The sequence below is a fragment of the Pan paniscus genome, chromosome 20, assembly GCF_029289425.2.
Source record: "Pan paniscus chromosome 20, NHGRI_mPanPan1-v2.0_pri, whole genome shotgun sequence".
NCBI classification, from domain to species: Eukaryota; Metazoa; Chordata; class Mammalia; order Primates; family Hominidae; genus Pan; species Pan paniscus.
This window is the reverse complement of record NC_073269.2, coordinates 57,963,044-57,982,028: the sequence shown is the minus strand read 5'-3', so window position 1 is coordinate 57,982,028 and position 18,985 is coordinate 57,963,044. Positions and strand designations below refer to the sequence as shown.

Genomic DNA, 18,985 nt, shown 5'->3' with positions numbered 1-18,985 from the left:
AATACATTGTCATAGAGGCAAAATCCATCTCCAAAATCTATCTATATTCAAAATCTATCTCTAGCAAAATATTCTGTAATTGTGTAATTATCTATCATTTAACAAATCAGAAGTTTCTATAAGAACCAATCATTTAATCCTCTTGCTAATCCTCTTTTTCTTTTTTGAGCACCTATTTGCCAGGTACTAAATATATTTTAGCAATATCAGGATGAATAAAGCATACTTCTTTATTCATCATGAATCTTCAATGAATCTTCATGTGCACTACCAGAATCAACCAGGAAGAAACCCCAAACACTACAAGATATTACATAATAAATAAGTATATTTTATATGTTAGGAGGAATAAAAGACTCTTTCCAAAACATGTCCAAAGAACAAGAGACAATTAAGTATTATTACCCCCTACTGCTAAATGTGACTGGCTTACAAAATAAATAAATAGGCCAGGCATGGTGGCTCACACCTGTAATCCCAGCACTTTGGGAGGCCTAGGCAGGTGGATCACCTGAGATCAGGAGTTCGAGACCAGCTTGCCCAACATGGTGAAATCCCCATCTTTACTAAAAATACAAAAATTAGCCAGGCACGGTGGTGCATGCCTGTAATCCCAGCTACTCAGGAGACTGAGGCAGGAGAATCACTTGAACCCAGGAGGCAAAGGTTGCAGTGAGCCAAGATCATGCCACTACTCCAGCCTGAGTGATAGAGCGAGACTCCATCTCAAAATAAATAAATAAATAAAAATAAAATAAATAAATAATAAAAAAGAAAATACAAAATATTATTCAAAAACCATACACACACATATGGGTTTTGAAGTATTTATATTTATGTTATCAGGTGTGTAAGCAGCATAACTGAAGAGACAGTCAATGAACTGGTAAGTAGATCTGAAAAAACTACCAAAAATGCAACAAAAGGACAGAATGATGCAATATATAAAAGACAAGATTAATAAATACAGAGGATAGGTAAGGTCTAGCATGTACCAATTTAGTTTGTGAAAGAGAAAATACAATAATGGAAAGGTACTATCCAAAGATCTAAGGGCTAAGACAGATACATCTGTAAATATATATGCATATATATACATACATACAAATATATGCAAACATGTATACATGTATATTTATTTATTCATGTGTCATTTAATAACAAGGATACATTCTGAGAAATGCATCATTAGGCAATTCTGTTGTTCATCCATCACAGAGTGCACTTACTTAAACCTAGATGATACAGCCTACTACATGCCCAGGCTCTACGGTATAGCCTATTGCTCCCAGACTATAAACCTATACAGCATATTGCATATATATATATATATATATATATCCATGTACATTTATATACTTACTTTTTTTAAGGTATTAAAGGATGAGGGAGTAAGAACTGGCTTTGAACATGGAAAAAGAGTGTGCACTATCTTAGATAGGGGGATGTTGTAAAGCAAACCCTCTGGATCCCAACAACCCATTCCCTTACCAGACAACAGTACTTTCAACTCCCTACTGCCAATCCTGTCTCAAACAGTAAGTCAGCCACCTGTTCATACAGAGAACCTTAGAAAGTCATGCAATCCCAGCCTGGGCAACATGGCAAAACCCCATCTCTACAAAAAATACAACCATAAGCTGGATGTGGTGGCACATGCCTAGCTACTTGAGGGGCTGAAGCAGGAGGATCTCTTGAGCCCAGGAGATCGAGGCTGCAGTGAGCCATGTTCACACCACTGCACTCCAGCCTGGGTGACAATGTGAAACTCAAAAGAAAAGAAAAAGAAGAAAAATGAAAAAAAAATTTAGAAAAAGAATAAAAAAAGAAAGTTGTGCAATCTTTCCATTTTCCTCAGCCTTTCAGGTTTTATTCCTGGATTGACCCTACCAGCCACAAGGCTGGGTCCTTGGGTAACTTTGCCTTGGACCCCTGAACTGTGTCCTCTGAGTTCCTTTGGCCTCTTCCCAAAAAGGTCTCTGAGGACCTGTGCTTTGGCATGTATGAGAAGGCTGTGCTTATGGCATTTATATTCAGGGCCAGGCGTGGTGGCTCATGCCTGTAATCTCAACACTTTGGGAGGCCGAGATGGGAGGATCATTTGAGGTCAGGAGTTCAAGACCAGCCTGGCCAACATGGTGAAACCCTGTCTCTACTAAAAATACAAAAATTAGCCGGGCAGTCGTAGTGCATGCCTGTAATCTCAGCTACTCGGGAGGCTGAGGCAGGAGAATCACTTCAGCCTGGGAGGCAGAGGTTGCGGTAGGCCAAGACTGCACTACTGCACTCCAATCTGGATGACAGAGTGAGACTCTATCTCAAAAAAAAAAAAAAGAAAAGAAAAAAAACACCATCTGTCACACCACCTCTAGGAAGAATCATCCAAAAACTGTCCTGGGACCTAAGTGCATTTAACAGTGACACCTCTCGGGAACTGGTCTGCTTTCTCCTGAGAGTCAGTGCATATCCTGTGACCAAGGACTCTCTGGATGTGATGACAGTCAGAGACATTAGACAGAAGGTGACAGCTACTATAACCCACAGGATGCTCCGGTCACACATTAGGTTCCAACATTAGTCATTTTGTGTGAATTCCATTGTGCTGTTTTTACTCACATTTCTGACACCAAATGTGTGGGTTTTTGCTCACATCAACCAATTCTCCAATTCTCTAACACCCAATAGGTGTCCAACGATTAGATTCAATTCTGACACCAACTCCTGGAAGACCCATAGGTTAAGGTTTCAATCCCACAAGACCAACCTCACTTCAGACACCAGTCACAAGTGTGAGGTCCCCAGGTTACAAAGACTTTTGTCCCTTGGCTACAAATGTGGGGATTTCTGCAACCCACCTTGAGGTTCAATAATCTACTAGAACAACTCACAGAGCTCAGGAAAGCACTTTACTATTACTGGTTTATTTACAACCCAGGAATAACCCAATGGAAAAGCTGCACAGGGCACAGTATGGTGGTGTATGGGCATAAATTTCCATGCTCTCTCTGCACACACCAACCTCCCAGCACCTCAATGTGTTTACCAACCCAGCTCTCCAAACCCTGCTGTTTAGGGGTTTTTATGTTACACAGGCATGGTTGAATAAATCATTGGCCACTGGTGACTGAACTCAATCTCCAGCCTCTCTCTGCTCCCTGGAGATTAGAGGTAGTACTGAAAGTTCCAAGCTTCTAATCAAGGCTTGTTATTTCTGGCAACCAGCCTCCATACTGAAGCTACCTAGGGGTCCACTGAGAGTAGTTTCACTACAAAAAAAGAGGACCAGGCATAGTGGCTCACAACTGTAGTCCCAGAACTTTGGGAGGCCAAGGGAGACAGATTGCTTCAGCTCAGGAGTTAGAGACAAGCCTGTGCAACACGGTGAAACCCCATCTCTACAAAAAAATACAAAACGTTAGCTGGGCCTGGTGGCACACACTCCCAGCTAGTTAGGAGGCTGAGATGGGATGATCGCTTGAGCCCAGGAGGCCGAGGCTGCAGTGAGCCAAGATTGCACCACTGCACTCCAGCCTGGGTGACAAAGTGAGACCCTGTCTCAAAAAAAAAAGACCCTTATCATTCAGGAAATTCCAAGGGTTTTAGGAGCTCTATGCCAGACAAAGACCAAATATCTTTCTATGATACCACATGTAAACAATATAGTCCTGATCCTACTTTGCCTAGATGTTGAAATTAGAATCTAAATTTACTGATGCGCAAATCCTAGTTTACCAAATTATACTTTTTGACTTAATTCAACTGACTTTTAAAGTCTTCCAGAAATCAATCATGTGATGAAGGAAAGACTAAAACAAACAAAAAGTCACCTGGGACTTGATCATTTTCTTCTGTTACTGGGAAATAGCCAGTAAGTAGGATGCTGTGTCTGTAGTCTCTCCTTGAGCTGCCCTCAATTTCTGGCTAGAAATCTTGGTCTCTGGTGAATTACATCCCTGCAAAGGATGGTATCCAGGTCCTGGGACCTCCTTCTCACCTCACTTGAAGTGTCTTGCTCCTGGAGTAGGACCTGCGGGCTGAAGAGTAAATTGATTTGAGTGGACATTCCCTGCAGGCCCAGGTGCTGTCACTGCTGCTGTGTTCTCACCTTAATGCAGGGCCATCTCTAACTGTCCCTTTATTTGGGGCCCCAGAAGTTTTAACCCACCCTGGGGCAACAACAAATCCTGGAGCAACAAAACATAAGATTCTACAGGTATGGCCAATACATTTACAAAATGTCTTTCTTCTGTGAAATGGAAGTGAAGTGACTGTGAGAGGGGAGATGGGAAAGGAGAACCAGCACCAACATGATGCTGCAACACCAAGAAACGTCTTAGATCAGGTTTTAGAAAAAGGACAGAGAAGGTGAGGAATTGGATATTTATTTCTTTAAAACCACGTGTGTCCACATGCCTGGTCAAAAGTCATCATACACCTCACATGTAGGCATGCCTCAGTTTGAAGACAAATGTACTAAGCCAAGCAGAGGAGTTGTCGTATTTGAATTCTCATTACTACCTTCTGCGTTACATCCTTATAAAGTATCAATCGTTATTTCCCATTCCAACATTGACCTAAGGCTTACAGATTTGACTATATTGTCCAAAAGCAGAAGTAGAATCTGAACCCACACAGCCTGTCTCCAAGAACATGACCTTAGCCTCTGCTGAATTCCTCTGGACTACATACCATCATCATACATCTTAGCTCTCTTTGCTACTACCTTGAGGGAGTTTCAGTCATCATGGAAGATGGCCACTGTCATAGACATATAATCTGACCTTCTGAAATCAGCACTGCCAACAGTGACACAGGCACAAAGACAAATGGAAAAACTGCACGCTACACCCCTGGCCTGAAAGCAGCAGGTCAGAGAGTGGCGGCCCCAAAGGCTTTTTTTATGCCCAATTCTAAAACTCAAGTAAGAGACTCACATGGTGAGAGCATCAACTGGATGGAATCACCCTGAGCTTTCCTTCCACCTGGGTGGAATCATTGTGACAAGCTCCCGGTGGCCCTCCTGCATGCTCCAAACCCACAGGGCCTGCACTGACTCATCCTTTAACCCACAGCTGCAAATGCTCCCCTTCCCTCTGCAATCTCAGAAGCACATAATTGTGGCAAGAGATGTTTCACACTTTTCTTCTTAGAACGCCGCTAGTGGAAAGGTGCAGAACCCAAATGATCTAACATTCCTGGGCAGGAGGCGGTGGATGCAACATTTCAGTGACAGCCAGGGTGTGTATTTCAAATGGCAAGGCTTCCTTTCCCATGAGCTTCCACGGCCCCTTTCCCAGGAATAGCTGAAGAGCTTCTACTTCATTTTTGACCCTTATGAGCTTTCTGGAGAATGTAATCACACCTGTTTGCTCCAGTGGCTAAGTCCTTTCCCTGGAGGAGTATATTTCCTGAAAACTCATGTATGTATAGGAAGCCATAAAGAAAATTTCCATAAATTCTAAAGCATCATTACCAAACAGGACGTGTTCACAAATCATCATCATATGAAAGAAACAACAAAGAAAAGTATATTTAAAAAATTAAAAAACATAAAATAAGACTATGTATTATTTTTGGATATGTACACATTTAATAAAACATGCCTTATATGAAATTAGTTCAAGGGAATAGTTATCCCTAGGGATGGAGGAGAGGAAAGGGGGTGGATTAGAGGATATCACTGAAGGTGCACTTGCATCAGTTTATTTCTTTTTTAAAAGTACCAACAACAAAAAAAATAAAAGCAAATATACTGTGGAGGAAAATCTCATTGAGTAAAAATGGCAGAGTAGGTAGGTCCAAGGGTCCGTCCCTCTATCGAAAAATCAAAAACTCAAGTAAAAAAACTATCAAAAAATCAAGTAAAAACAATCAAAAACAAAACAAAAACTTGGTCAGAACTCTGAAAAACAGTCAAAGATTTACAACAACAGAGCAAATGTTGAGTCAAAAAAAGGTGACTGGCCGGGCATGGTGGCTCATGCTTGCCTATAATCCTAGCACTTTGGGAGGCTGAGGCCAGAGGATCACTTGAGGCCAGAAGTTCAAGACCAGCCTGGCCAACATGGTGAAACCCCATCTCTACTAAAACTACAAAAAGTAGCCAGGTGTGGTGGCACATGTCTGTAGTCCTAGCTACTCGAGAGGCTGAGGCAGGAGAATCATTTGAACCTGGCAGGTGGAGGTTGCAGTGAGCTGAGATCACACCATTGCACTCCGGTCTGGGTGACAGAGCTAGACTCCATCTCAAAGAAACAAAACAAACAAGAACAACAACAACAAAATGGTGACTTAAAAATAGTAGGAAAGTTCTGTGCCATTTTTACCTGTCTTTGCTCCACCCCCTCCCCAGCTCAGTGATGGTCTTAAAGATTGCGGCCAACATTCCCAATGTGGGAACCTGGATTCAGGCCCTGGAGGGAACAGAATAGATTTTATTCACAAATAATTTTGTTTAGCTGAGTGGAGTGGCTCACGCCTGTAATCCCAGCACTTTGGGAGGCTGAGGTGGGAGGATCACTTGAGCCCAGGAGTTTGAGTCTGCGGTGAGCCATGATCTCGTCACTGTACTCCAGCCTAGGTGACAGAGTGAGACCCTGTCTCAAAAATAAAAATAAAAAAATTGTTTGTTGTCTATTCTAACTACCTGAAGGACCTATGCAACAGGCCCCTTCCTGTTTTGGAATTCACTCAGGGAGGAAAAGTAATGGGCATTTCTCAAACACTTTGTGAAGCAGAATACCAACCTTCAGTTGCCTGGGGCAAAAGATTACACTTGAGTCACAGAGGAAAGGTTGTGAGAAAAAGGTAGGAGGAAAGTGTCTTGAGGAAATTATACCATTCAAAAGCACTCATATAGACTGAGGAATATATAAAAGCCACACGCATGCACAGGGGCGGATGTTGGCTGAGAAAAGACCTAAGAAGACTCTAAAACGTTCCTTCTGGCTGATGTCTACAGGTTCAGTGCAAGCAGGAAGTGAACGGTAAGGCAGGTTTATAGATGCCCTGGCTAATCATTAAAGGAGTAGCCCAGCACACAATCCACAACCACAAAAACATTATGCTAAGTGAAAATGTCAGACACTCAGGCGTGGTGGCTCACACCTGTAATCCTAGCACTTTGGGAGGCCAAGGCAGGAGGATTGCTTTGAGCTCAAGATAAACTCTTGACCAGCCAGGGCAACATGAGGAAACCCCATCTCTACAAAAAGTTCAAAAATTAGCCAGGCATGGTGGTGCGTGCCTATAATCCCAGCTGTTAGGGTGGCTGAGGTATGAGAATTGCTTGAGCCCAGGAGGCAGAGTTTGCAGTGAGCCAAGAGTGCGCCAATGTGCTCCAGCCTGGGCAATAGAGTGAGACCCTGTCTCAAAAAAAAAGAAAATGTCAGACACTAAATGTCACGTTATATGATTTCATTTATATAAAATACCCAGATTAGGTAAAAGCATACAGACAGCACACTGGCCAGGTGCGGTGGCTCACGCCTGTAATCCCAGGACTTTGGGAGGCCGAGGCGGGCGGATCACCTGAGATCGGGAGTTCGAGACTAGCCCGACCAACATGGAGAAACCCGGTCTCTACAAAAAATACAAAATTAGCCAGGCATGGTGGCGCATGCCTGTAATCCTAGCAGAGGCAGGAGAATTGCTTGAACCCGGGAGGCAGAGGCTGCGGTGAGCTGAGATCAAGCCATTGCACTCTAGCCAGGGCAACAAGAGTGAAACTCTGTCTCAAAAAAAAGATGTTGGGAGCCGAAAAGGCCAAAGGGATCGTGACCAACTCAGCATTCCACTGGAGGCTACATGATCAAACAGCAAACTGTTTATCATGAGTACAGAATGTGGGCAAACTCGCTTCTGTACCTGCCCCAGGTTTGCTGAGGGCCACCATTCCCTGGTGCTGGGCTCCTTGAAGCTATCTATTGGGACATCTAGAGGCTATTGCTCAAGCAATGCAATCTCACAAGCCTGCTGTGAACCAAAAGGCCGACTGACAATTACTCGACTGACAATTACTCGACAATCACCCCCCCTTCTCTCTATCTCTTTTGCCTAATAAATACGGAGAGCTGTGTAAAGCTCAGAGCCCTTATCCACTAGAGGCAAGGTGCCCCCTGACCCCTTCTTCCAAATATACTCTTTTGTTTTTGTCTTTTATTCCCTCATTTGCCCCGCTTTGTTCAGTCTACCAGGAATCATGGTCAGTTACAACTGGCGCCCCAAACAGCGACAGAATCGGGCACTCTACAAAAAGAGACGGAAAGCACATAGGTGGTTGCCAGGGTCTACTGGAGGGGAGAATGTGAAGTGACTGCAAGTGGTGGTTGTACACACTGTGAATGTACTAAGAACGACTGCACTGTTGACTTTCAAATGATTAATTTTATGTCTTGTGAATTTTACCTCATTTTAAAAAATTAAATACATCCTACAAAAGTTCTAGGAAGGAAGAAAAAAAAGTTCTATGAAACTATAAAAGTACATTCTGTAAAGTCAAGAGCAGTATCAAAGATGAACAGGATGATTATCACTATTTTAACTATTCTGGAAAGGCTACCCAATTAGTTTGATAAAGAATCAAGTATAAATAATCAATATTAGAGAAGAGGAAATAAATTATATGACTAAGCAAGAGTGACAGTTTTATAGATTCAATTGAACATATATAAAAAATAAGTTTTTAGTCAGATTGATGATTTTATATCTAAAAGTTGCAAGCATTCCAAAATAGACATACTTTTTTTATCAGTATTAAGTGACTAAACAATTTTGGAAATAACACTTTGCATTGAATACTTTCATTTGAGATATTACTAGAACCCAAAAATCCACCTTGGAAATCTTTGTAAAGGAAATAGCGACACATGCATGCAAAGTTGATGTAAAGGATTTAGGTCTATTAACAGGATTAATTGGCTGATTAGAAGTACACACATCCAGAAATGGAGCTATCTAGCTATTAAAAATACTAACAATTCCATATTTAGTAAAAATACATGTACCTCAGTTATGTATATCATAAGTACATGAAAAGTGGCTCAACATAAGTCTCCAGAGAAATGCAAATCAAAACCATGAGAAACCACCTAACACCCACTAGAATGCCTGTAATAAAAAACCAAAAATAACAAGTGTTGGTAGGTATATGGTGGCAATGGACACCCTCAAATATGGCTGGCAGAAATGTTAAATGGTGCAGCCACTTTGGAAAAGTCTGGTAGTTCCTCAAATGGCTAAACACACCATATGACCCAGCAACTCCATTTCTAGGCTTATATATAAGAGAAATAAAAACAATAAAAGCTTACACACAAATGTTTATAGCACATTATTTATAATAGCCAAAAAGGGGAAATAACCCAAAAGTCCATCAACTGATGAAAGGATAAATACAAGATGCCATATCCATACCATGAAATACTATTCTGGCATAAAAAAGAATGAAGTACAGATACATGCTACAACACAGACAAACCTTGAAAACATTATACTATGTTGGCCGGGCGCAGTGGCTCACGCCTGTAATCCCAGCACTTTGGGAGGCTGAGGTGGGCAGATCAGCTGAGGTCAGGAGTTTGAGACCAGCCTGGCCAATGTGTCAAAACCCCGTCTCTACCAAAAATACAAAAATTAGCCATGCATGGTGGCAGGCACCTGTAATCTCAGCTACTTGGGAGGCTGAGGCAGGAGAATCACTTGAACTTGGGAGGTGGTGGTTGCAGTGAGCTGAGGTCACGCCACTGCATTCCAGCCTGGGTGACAGAGTAAGACTCTGTCTCAAAAAAAAAAAAAATTGTGCTGTGTGAAAGAAACCAGTCACAAAAAATCACATATTATATTGTAGCATTTACATGAAATGAAATAAGAGTAAATTAGAAGAAAACAGAAAGGTCAAAATAAGCAAATCTATAGAGACAGAAAGTAGATTAGAGATTACTTAGTGGTAGGGCATAGGGAGTGGTAACAAAAGGGTACGGGGTTTCTTTTTAAGTGATGAAAATGTTCTAAAATTGACTTTGGTGATGGCCACACATAGTAAAAGCCACTGAATTATACAGTATGGGACTAATAGACCTGTAATTAGGAAAAGCTGTCAGTAGAACTTGATTATGATAAACCTACTGAAATATTCAGGGGCAAATGTATGAATGTCTGCAACTTACTTTGAAATGCACCAAAAAACAAAGCAATATTTTACAAGATGGATAAATGTGGCCGGGTGAAGTGGCTCACACCTGGAATCCCAGCACTTTAGGAGGCCAAGGAGAGAGGATCACTTGAGGTCAGGAGTTCAAGATCAGCCTGGGCAACATAGTGAGACGCCATCCCTATAAAAAGAAAAAAAGATGGATTATGATGAGTAGAAGGATGATATATAGATAGATATGTAACAAAAGAAACACAATAAAATGATGATAAAATCCAGGTGGTAGGCCAACAGGTATTCAATTGTAAAGTTCTTTAAATCATGTTATATGTTTGAAAGTTTTTGTAACCTGGAGAACAGGGAAGCTTGTTCAGTAAGGTGACCAAAAACAATGTAAATATTTTCTAAACTAATTGCTCTTCTATGTAAGAGTAAACTAGAAGAGAACAGAAAGGTCAAAATTAAAAACACACCAGTTACAATTGCAAAAAAATTAAAAACTAAGGTGCTGATGAGGGTCAGGGAGAAACATGTTTGGGTAAACATAGAATTGTAACCCATTCTTAAAAGTGATAAGTGAACTTTTTAAGTCTTAAAATTCTATCTAAATATATCCATACACTTAGTGATTCAAGTCACAGTGGTGCAGTTTTGCCTCTTGATGGTATACTATTACAGAAATCTTAAAAAAATTTTTTTAAACAAAAACATGGATGATATGTTTACTATAAGAACATTTATAATGTAAAATTAAATAAGGCAAATTATACCAATGTTTCAGCAGCTTATCTGCACTGTGAAAATCAAGCATAGAAAACTGAAATTGAAATATACAAAAATCTTATCAAAAGTCATTACTGGGGAACACATTTTGGGATAAGAGAGATGTTTTACTTGTGTCAGAACCTGAAAGAAAATATTTACGTGTATACACACATTCACACAGTAAACCTGAGGAAGAAGAACGAAAATCTTTAATAGAAACCTTATCATTTTCTTCGTTTTGTTTTTTCCTTTTTCTTTTCTTTTTTTTTTTTTTTTTGAGACAGGGTCTCACTCTGTTGCCCAGGCTGGAGTGCAGTGCTCAATCATAGTTCACTGCAGCCTAGACCTCCCGGGGTCACGTGATCGTCCCACCTCAGCCTCCCGAGTAGCTGGGACTACAGGCGTGTGTTACCACACCCAGTTAATATTTGTATTTTTTGGAGAGACAGGCTATGTTGTTCAGGCTGATCTCCAACTTCTAGGCTCGAGCAATTCGCCCACTTTGGCCTCCCAAATGCTGGGAATATAGGCGTGAGCCACCGCGCCAGGCCACCTTACCATTTTAGATTTGATTAATCTTTGATCTTCCCCAAAGCTTTCCTATTTACCAGGATGAGAGAAAGGAGAGATGTGAGAAGTCAAATGAGATTTGTAAACCAGTCCTTGCAGAGAAACTTAAAAGGGACTGAGAGGGAATGTACCGTTGGACCTGAACACACACACCAATCAGGATGCCCTGGCTCCCAAGGCTTCAGCCTTCACAAGTCTCCACGACTGTCACATCTAGACCTCCCTAACATGGTCACACCCCCTTAGATTAATCCAAAAACCTGGACCACACACCTAGGTTCACATGAACCCGAGCTCCTCCTCACTGAGTTGCATATTAAATCCTGATTACAGCCTGGAGCGAAGGCTCACGCCCGTAATCCCAGCACTTTGGGAGGCCAAGGTGAGAGGATCGTTTGAGGCCAGGAGTTGGAGACCAGCCTGGGCAACATAGTGAGACCCCCCGTCTCTGCAATAAACAGATAGATTAGATAGATAAATTAGATAGATAGATAGATTAGATAGATAGATTAGATAGATGATAGATAGATAGATTAGATAGATTAGATAGATGATAGATTAGATAGATAGATTAGATAGATTAGATAGATGATAGATAGATTAGATAGATAGATTAGATAGATTAGATAGATGATAGATAGATAGATAGGTAGATAGATAGATAGATAGATTAGATAGATAGCGTGGTGGCGCTCACCTGTAGTCCCAGCTACTCGGGAAAGCTGAGGTGGGAAAATCACCTGAGCCCCGGGAGATGGAGGCTGCAGTGAGCCACGATTGCGCCACTGCACTCAAGCCTGTGTGACAGAGCGAGACCCTGTCTCAAAAATAAAAAATAAAACCCCGAATCCGAAGCAGACACAGTTTTCCTTGACAAAAACCACTCCTCACTCCAGTCCTCAATCACCGAGCCCTACAGAGTGACCCGCAAAGGCACCAAACCCTGATCACGGACTTCCAAGTGTTGCTCTGGACAGACTCTGACTACCGACCACTGGGATCCCTCAGGGCTGACTCCGGAGACGCCCCAACCCCAATACCCCGACTCCCACTTGCTCCCGCTTCCCCCACAAACTCCACGGCTCCGCACTAAACGGACGCCCACAGACACCCTCCTCCCCTCATCCTGACAGACAGACCCACACACAGACCTGATTTTGCGGGGAACCCACCGAGACTTCCCAGAGCCTGCACTTTCCTGAATTCTTCCACTTCTGGGCCCTCGCCCAGCCTCCAAGCCGGCCTACGGCGGCCGAGGAAGGTCTGAAGTTGCAGGTGTACGGAGCACGGACGACTGGGAGGTAGTAAGTTCGCGTCCTCTCGTCACGGATACTGGAGGCAGCCATCTTTGAATCCCGCACGTACGGAAGGTAAAGTGGACCTTTTCTGCCCAAGTATTCAGGGATAGCGCGGGACGGTGAAGAACTCCATATTTTGGCACCTAAATCCTGCGCCCAAGTTTCATTTATTTTCAGAGGGTCGAGCTTAGCCAAGACAAACATGGTATGGCTACGTGCACCTTAGCGGGCTGGGGAGAAAAGTCATCCGCTTTGCACAAAGAATGACGGGAATGACACAATGGGCGCGGCCATCTTAACACTTAGGTGTCCGTACAAGTGAAAACGCTTTCTCCACAGAGGAAAAAGAGCAATCGCACCCTGAGTCATATACCGCGAAAACGCATCTAGCTACATGTGGAGGGCAAGAGGAAGACTTTTGAGGACCAAAAGGGTGTGGAGAAGCAATCGAGGTACGAGGATATTGTTCACCCCGTCGACGGAAAGTGAAAAAACAGCGACCCCTGGAACCTCATTTACATTTGAGGGACACGGTCACCGCCCAGTGCAGGTAAAGAGAGCAGCCACCAGCCAACCGGAAAAGGAATCCAATGCGGGAGGCGGGAATTTTCCTTAAGAGAGAAGAAGGGCCTTCCCTCTGCTGTAGGTGGAGTCAATCTTAACGTCGGGGCTTTCGGAGAACCAAGTGCCTAAAATTCTGGAAGGAATAAATAAGACGACTCTGGGAGAATGAAAAGTTGTGCAAGCCCGGGCGCGATGGCGCACACGTGTAGTCCCAGCTACTGGGGAGACCAAGGCAGGAAGATCGCTTGAGCCCAGGAGTTCCAGGCTGCAGTGAGCTATGATCGCACCTATCAATAGCCACTGCACTACACAGCCTTGGCAACCCCTTCATGAGGAAAAAAAGAAAAAAGAAAAAAAAAAGTTGTGCAAGAAAAGTAATCATAGGATACTACCTGACTGACGTATAAATATTATTTACATAGTCATCATAATGTAAATTCTAATTCTGATCCAACCTAAATTAAGACAATTCCATTGGAAGAATGAGAAGGAAATTCCTGCATGCAGTGGAGTGTTTATATTTATAACAGAGTTTTCACGTGTCCTTCATGATACATCTATAGAAAATGCCCCAAAATGCAAACTCCATTTCAGAAACATACTGTGTTACTTAAAATATCAAATCTGTGAAGAGTGAAAAGCTTTACAGAACTATATGACTCCTTAGGAGAATTGCAAAATAAAAGCAAGAATCTTATGACTCAGGAATTCCACTCCTAGATACTTATACAACAGTAATGAAATTATATGTCCTCACAAAGACTCACAGGAATGTTCTTAGCACCTTTATGCATAATACCCTGAACAGGAAACAGTCCAAGTGTCCATCAGTAGATGAATGTATAAGCAAATTGCAGTGTAATCATACCCTGGAATACTACTGAACAATAATAAAAAAACAAATCATAGATGTATGCACCAACATAGATAAATCTCAACAACCTTATGAAGGGGGCCAGCCTCTCCACACCTGTGGGTATTTCTCATCCAGTGGGATGAGAGACTGAGAAAAGAAATAAGACACACGGACAAAGTATAGAGAAAGAACAGTGGGCCCAGGGGACCAGCACTCAGCATACGAAGGACTCCTGCCAGCACTGGTCTCTGAGTTTCCTCAGTATTCATTGATCACTATCTCTACCATCTCGGTGAGGGGGATGTGGCAGGACTATAGGGTAATGGTGGGGAGAGGGTCAGCAGGAAAATATGTGAACAAAGTTCTCTGTGTCATAAATAAGGAAAGGTGCTGTGCCTTGATGTGCACGTAGGCCAGATTTATGTTTGACTTTACACAAGCATCTCAGTGTAGTATAGAGCAGTATTGCTGCCAGCATGTCTCACCTCCAGCCATAAGGCAGTTTTCTCCTATCTCAGTAAATAGAATGTACAATTGGGTTTTAAACTGAGACATTCCATTCCCAGGGATGAGCAGGAGACAGATGCCCTCTTCTTATCTTAACGGCAAAGAGGCCTTCCTCTTTTACTAATCTTCCTCGGCACAGACTCTTTATGGGTGTTGTGTTGGGGGATAGTCAGGTCTTTCCCTTCCCATGAGGCCATATCTCAGGCTGTCTCAGCAGGGAGAAACTTTGGACAATACCCAGGCTTTCTTGGGCAGAGGTCCTTGTGGCCTTCTGCAATGCATTGTGTCCCTGGGTACTCGAGACTGGAGAATGGTGATGACTTTTACCAAGCATACTGCCTGCAAACACTTTTTAACAAAGCACAGCCTGCACAGCCCTAAATCCATTAGACCTTGAGTCAACACAGCACATGTTTCTGCGAGCACAGGGTTGGGGCTAGGGTTACAGATTAACAGCATCTCAAGGCAGAAGAATTTTTCTTAGTACAGACCAAAATGGGGTTTCTTATGTCTACTTCTTTCTACATAGACACAGTAGCAGTCTGATCTATCTTTCTTTCCCCCACACCGGTAACATAGTCATGTATATCATTAACAAGAATTACATACTATCCATATTGTATGTGTTGTATTTTATATGACTGGAAGAGCAGTAGGTTTGTCTACACCAGCATCATCACTGACAACTGAGTAACGCATGCTACTACCTTGAGATGGCTACCACGTCTCTAGATGGCAGGAATTTTTCAGCTCCATTATAATCTTTTTTTTAAATATATACTTTAAGTTCTGGGGTACATGTGCAGAACGTGCAGTTTTGTTACATAGGTATACATGTGCCATGGTGTTTTGCTGCACCCATCAACCCATCACCAACATTAGGTATTTCTCCTAATGCTATCCCTTCCCTAGCCCCACAACCCCCAACAGGCCCCAGTGTGTGATGTTCCCCTCCCTTTGTCCATATGTTCTCACTGTTCAACTGCCACTTATGAGTAAGAACATGTGCTGTTTGGTTTTCTGTTCCTGTGTTAGTTTGCTGAGAGTGATGGTTTCCAGCTTCATCCATGTCCCTGCAAAGGACATGAACTCATCCTTTTTTATGGCTGCATAGTATTCCATGGGGTATATGTGCCACATTTTCTTTATCCAGTCTATCATTGATGGGCATTTGGGTTGGTTCCAAGTCTTTGCTATTGTGAACAGTGCTGCAATAAACATATGTGTGCATGAGTCTTTATAGTAGAATGATTCATAATCCTTTGGGTATATACCCAGTAATGGGATTGCTGGGTCAAATGGTATTTCTAGTTCTAGATCCTTGAGGAATTGCTACACTGTCTTCCACATGGTTGAACTAATTTACACTCCCACCAACAGTGTTAAAGTGCTCCTATTTCTCCACATCCTCTCCAGCATCTGTTGTTTCCTGACTTTTTGATGATTGCCATTCTAACTGGCATGAGATGGTATCTCATTGTGGTTTTGATTTGCATTTCTCTAATGACCAGTGATGATAAGCTTTTTTTCATATGTTTGTTGGCAGCTCCATTATAATCTTAAGGGACCACCATTGTGTGTGCAACCCATCATGGACTAAAATGTTGTTATGACTGTTTCCCTATTCCAAGTAATCTGTTGCTATATAGCAAGCCAGCCCAAGACCTAGAGATGTGAATTTATTTTTATGATCTGCATGGATTCACTGAGTCAGGAATTGAGACATGGTGATGGCTTGTGTGTTCTGGGGATCGCAAGATCTGGGGTTCCTCAGGTTCAATAATTTGCTAGAATAACACAGAGCTCAGCAAAACTGTCATATTCATGATTTTATTTTATTACATAGACTGGATACAGTTAAAATCAGAAACAGAGAAAGGTGTGTAGGGCAGGGTTTGGGAGATGCTGTGCAGAAGCTTTGAGTTTTCCTCTCTCTGTGGAGTCATATGGACAATGTTTGATTGTCCTAGCCATGATGTGTGACAACAGGCATGATGTATTGCCAGTCCAGGAAGCCCACTTGAGCCTGGGTGTCCAGGGTTTTTATTTGGCTTTAGTTATATGGGTGAGACTGAGCACATGAGTGGCTGACCTTATTCTTCAGCCTTTTCAGAGGCCACCATAACTACAGTGTGGCCCAAGGTTTCCATCATACATTGTTAGCATAGACGATCTTGTGTGACCCAAGGCTCCCAGTAAACAAAGACCCTCATCAGACAATATATTCCAACGGCTTAGAGTAGGAGTGTCCAGTCTTTTGGCTTCCCTGGGCCACACTGGAAGAAGAATTGTCTTGGGCCACACATAAAATATACTAACACTAACAATAGCTAATGAGCTTAAAGAAAAAAGAAAAAAACTCAAAAAATCTCATAATGTTTTAAGAAAGTTTACAAATTTGTTTTGCATTCAAAGCCCTCCTGGAGGCCAGGCACAGTGGCTTATGCCTCTAATCCCAGCACTTTGGGAGGCTGAAGTGGGCAGATCACTTGAGGTCAGTAGTTCCAGACCAGGCTTGCCAATATGGTGAAACCCTGTCTCTACTAAAAATACAAAAAATTATCTGGGCATGGTGGCACATGCCTGTAATCTCAGCTACTTGGGAGGCTGAAGTAGGAGAATTGCTCGAATGTGGGAGAATCGCTTGAACTTGAGAGTTGGGGGTTGCAGTGAGCTGAGATTGTGCCCCTGCACTCCAGCCTGGGCAACAGAGTGAAACTCCATCTCAAACAACAAAAACAACAACAACAACAAAACAAAGCCCTCCTGGGCTGTGTGCACCACCACCACCAACAACAAAACAAGGCCCTCCTGGGCCATGTGCACCCCATGGTCCGCAGGTTGGACAAGCTTGGTTTAGAAGTTACCTCCCAGGTATAGGGAAGGGCTGAGCCTTTCTTTGGAATGTTCAGTTTCTGGGTAACCCAGACTTGCTCTGTTAATCCTTTACTGCACAGCTTGTCTTCACACCATGATGTCTTGAATCTCAACTGGAAGACTCAGAAGGTTGGGGACTGGAATCATCTGAAGGCTTCTTCCTCTCTGTATCTGTGTGCCAGGCTGGGATTACTTGAAAACTAGGCTCAAAGAGGCTGCCAGCCAGAGCACCTGTGTGTGACCTCCACGTGTGACATGGATGGGCTTCTCACAGCATGATGCTAGCTCTGAGACAGCCAAGATGCGGCCACAGGGCCTTTTCTGCCTTAGCCTCAGAAGTTATGTTGTGTCACCTCTGTTGCATTCTGCAGCTAGTTCAGTCGGTAGAGCATGAGACTCTTAATCTCAGGGTCATGGGTTCGTGCCCCATGTTGGGTGCCAGATGAAGGAGGCCTGCCCCTCCACACCTGTGGGTATTTCTCACAAGGTGGAGACGAGAGACTGAGAAAAGAAATAAGACACAGAGACAAACTATCGAGGAAGAAAAGTGGGCCCAGGGAACCGGCACTCAACATACGGAGGACCCGCACCAACACTGGTCTCTGAGTTCCCTCAGTGTTTATTGATTACTATCTCTACTATCTCGGTGAGGAGGATGTGGGAGGACTATAGGGTAATGGTGGGAAGAGGGTCAGCAGGAAAACGTGAGCAAAGGACTCTGTGTTATAAATAAGTTTAAGGAAAGGTGCTGTGCCTTGATATGCACATAGGCCAGATTTATCTTTGACTTTACACAAACATCTCAGTGAAGTAAAGACAGTATTGCCCCCAGCATGTCTCACCTCCAGCCATAAGGCAGTTTTCTCCTATCTCAATAAATAGAATGTACGATCAGGTTTTACACTGAGACATTCCATTCCCAGGGATGAGCAGGAGAGAGATACCTTCCTCTTATCTCAACTGCAAAGAGGTCTTCCTCTTTCACTAATCCTCCTCAGCACAGACCCTTTATGGGTGTCAGGCTGGGGGACAGTCTGGTCTTTCTCTTTCCATGAGGCCATATCTCAGGCTGTCTCAGTGGAGAGAAACCTTGGACAATACACAGGCTTTCTTGGGCAGAGATCCCTGTGGCTTTCTGCAGTGCATTGTGTCCCTGGGTACTCGAGACTGGAGAATGGCCATGACTTTTACCAAGCATACTGCCTGCAAACACATTTTTACCAAGGCACATCCTGCACAGCCCTAAGTCCATTAAACCTTGAGTCAATACAGTACATGTTTCTGCAAGCATAGGGTTGGGGCTAGGGTTACAGATTAACAGCATCTGAAGGCAGAAGAATTTCTCTTAGTACAGATCAAAATGGAGTTTCTTTTGTCTTCCTTTTTCTACATAGACGC

At 42.9% G+C, this 18,985-nt stretch overlaps 1 protein-coding gene across 10 annotated transcripts in view; it reads right to left on the bottom strand.

The window, feature by feature from the left end:
• Window positions 1-17,332, bottom strand: part of ZNF613 (zinc finger protein 613) — a 59,236-nt gene extending 41,904 nt beyond the window's left edge. For 6 of the 10 annotated variants that reach the window (XM_055103580.2, XM_055103579.2, XM_055103578.2 and 3 more), the window contains exons 1-3: window positions 12,637-17,332; window positions 10,167-10,331; window positions 3,828-4,034 (exon numbers count right to left, since the gene is read on the bottom strand). In XM_055103580.2, the coding sequence (XP_054959555.2) occupies window positions 3,828-3,842 (15 nt within the window). In that variant the 5' untranslated portion in view covers window positions 3,843-4,034; window positions 10,167-10,331; window positions 12,637-17,332. Of the gene's footprint in view, window positions 1-3,827; window positions 4,035-10,166; window positions 10,332-12,182; window positions 12,610-12,636 lie in introns of those variants that run through there. The other 4 variants (XM_055103576.2, XM_008966227.4, XM_034945190.3 and 1 more) reach the window with 4 other exon arrangements.
• Window positions 17,333-18,985: the final 1,653 nt, after the last annotated feature.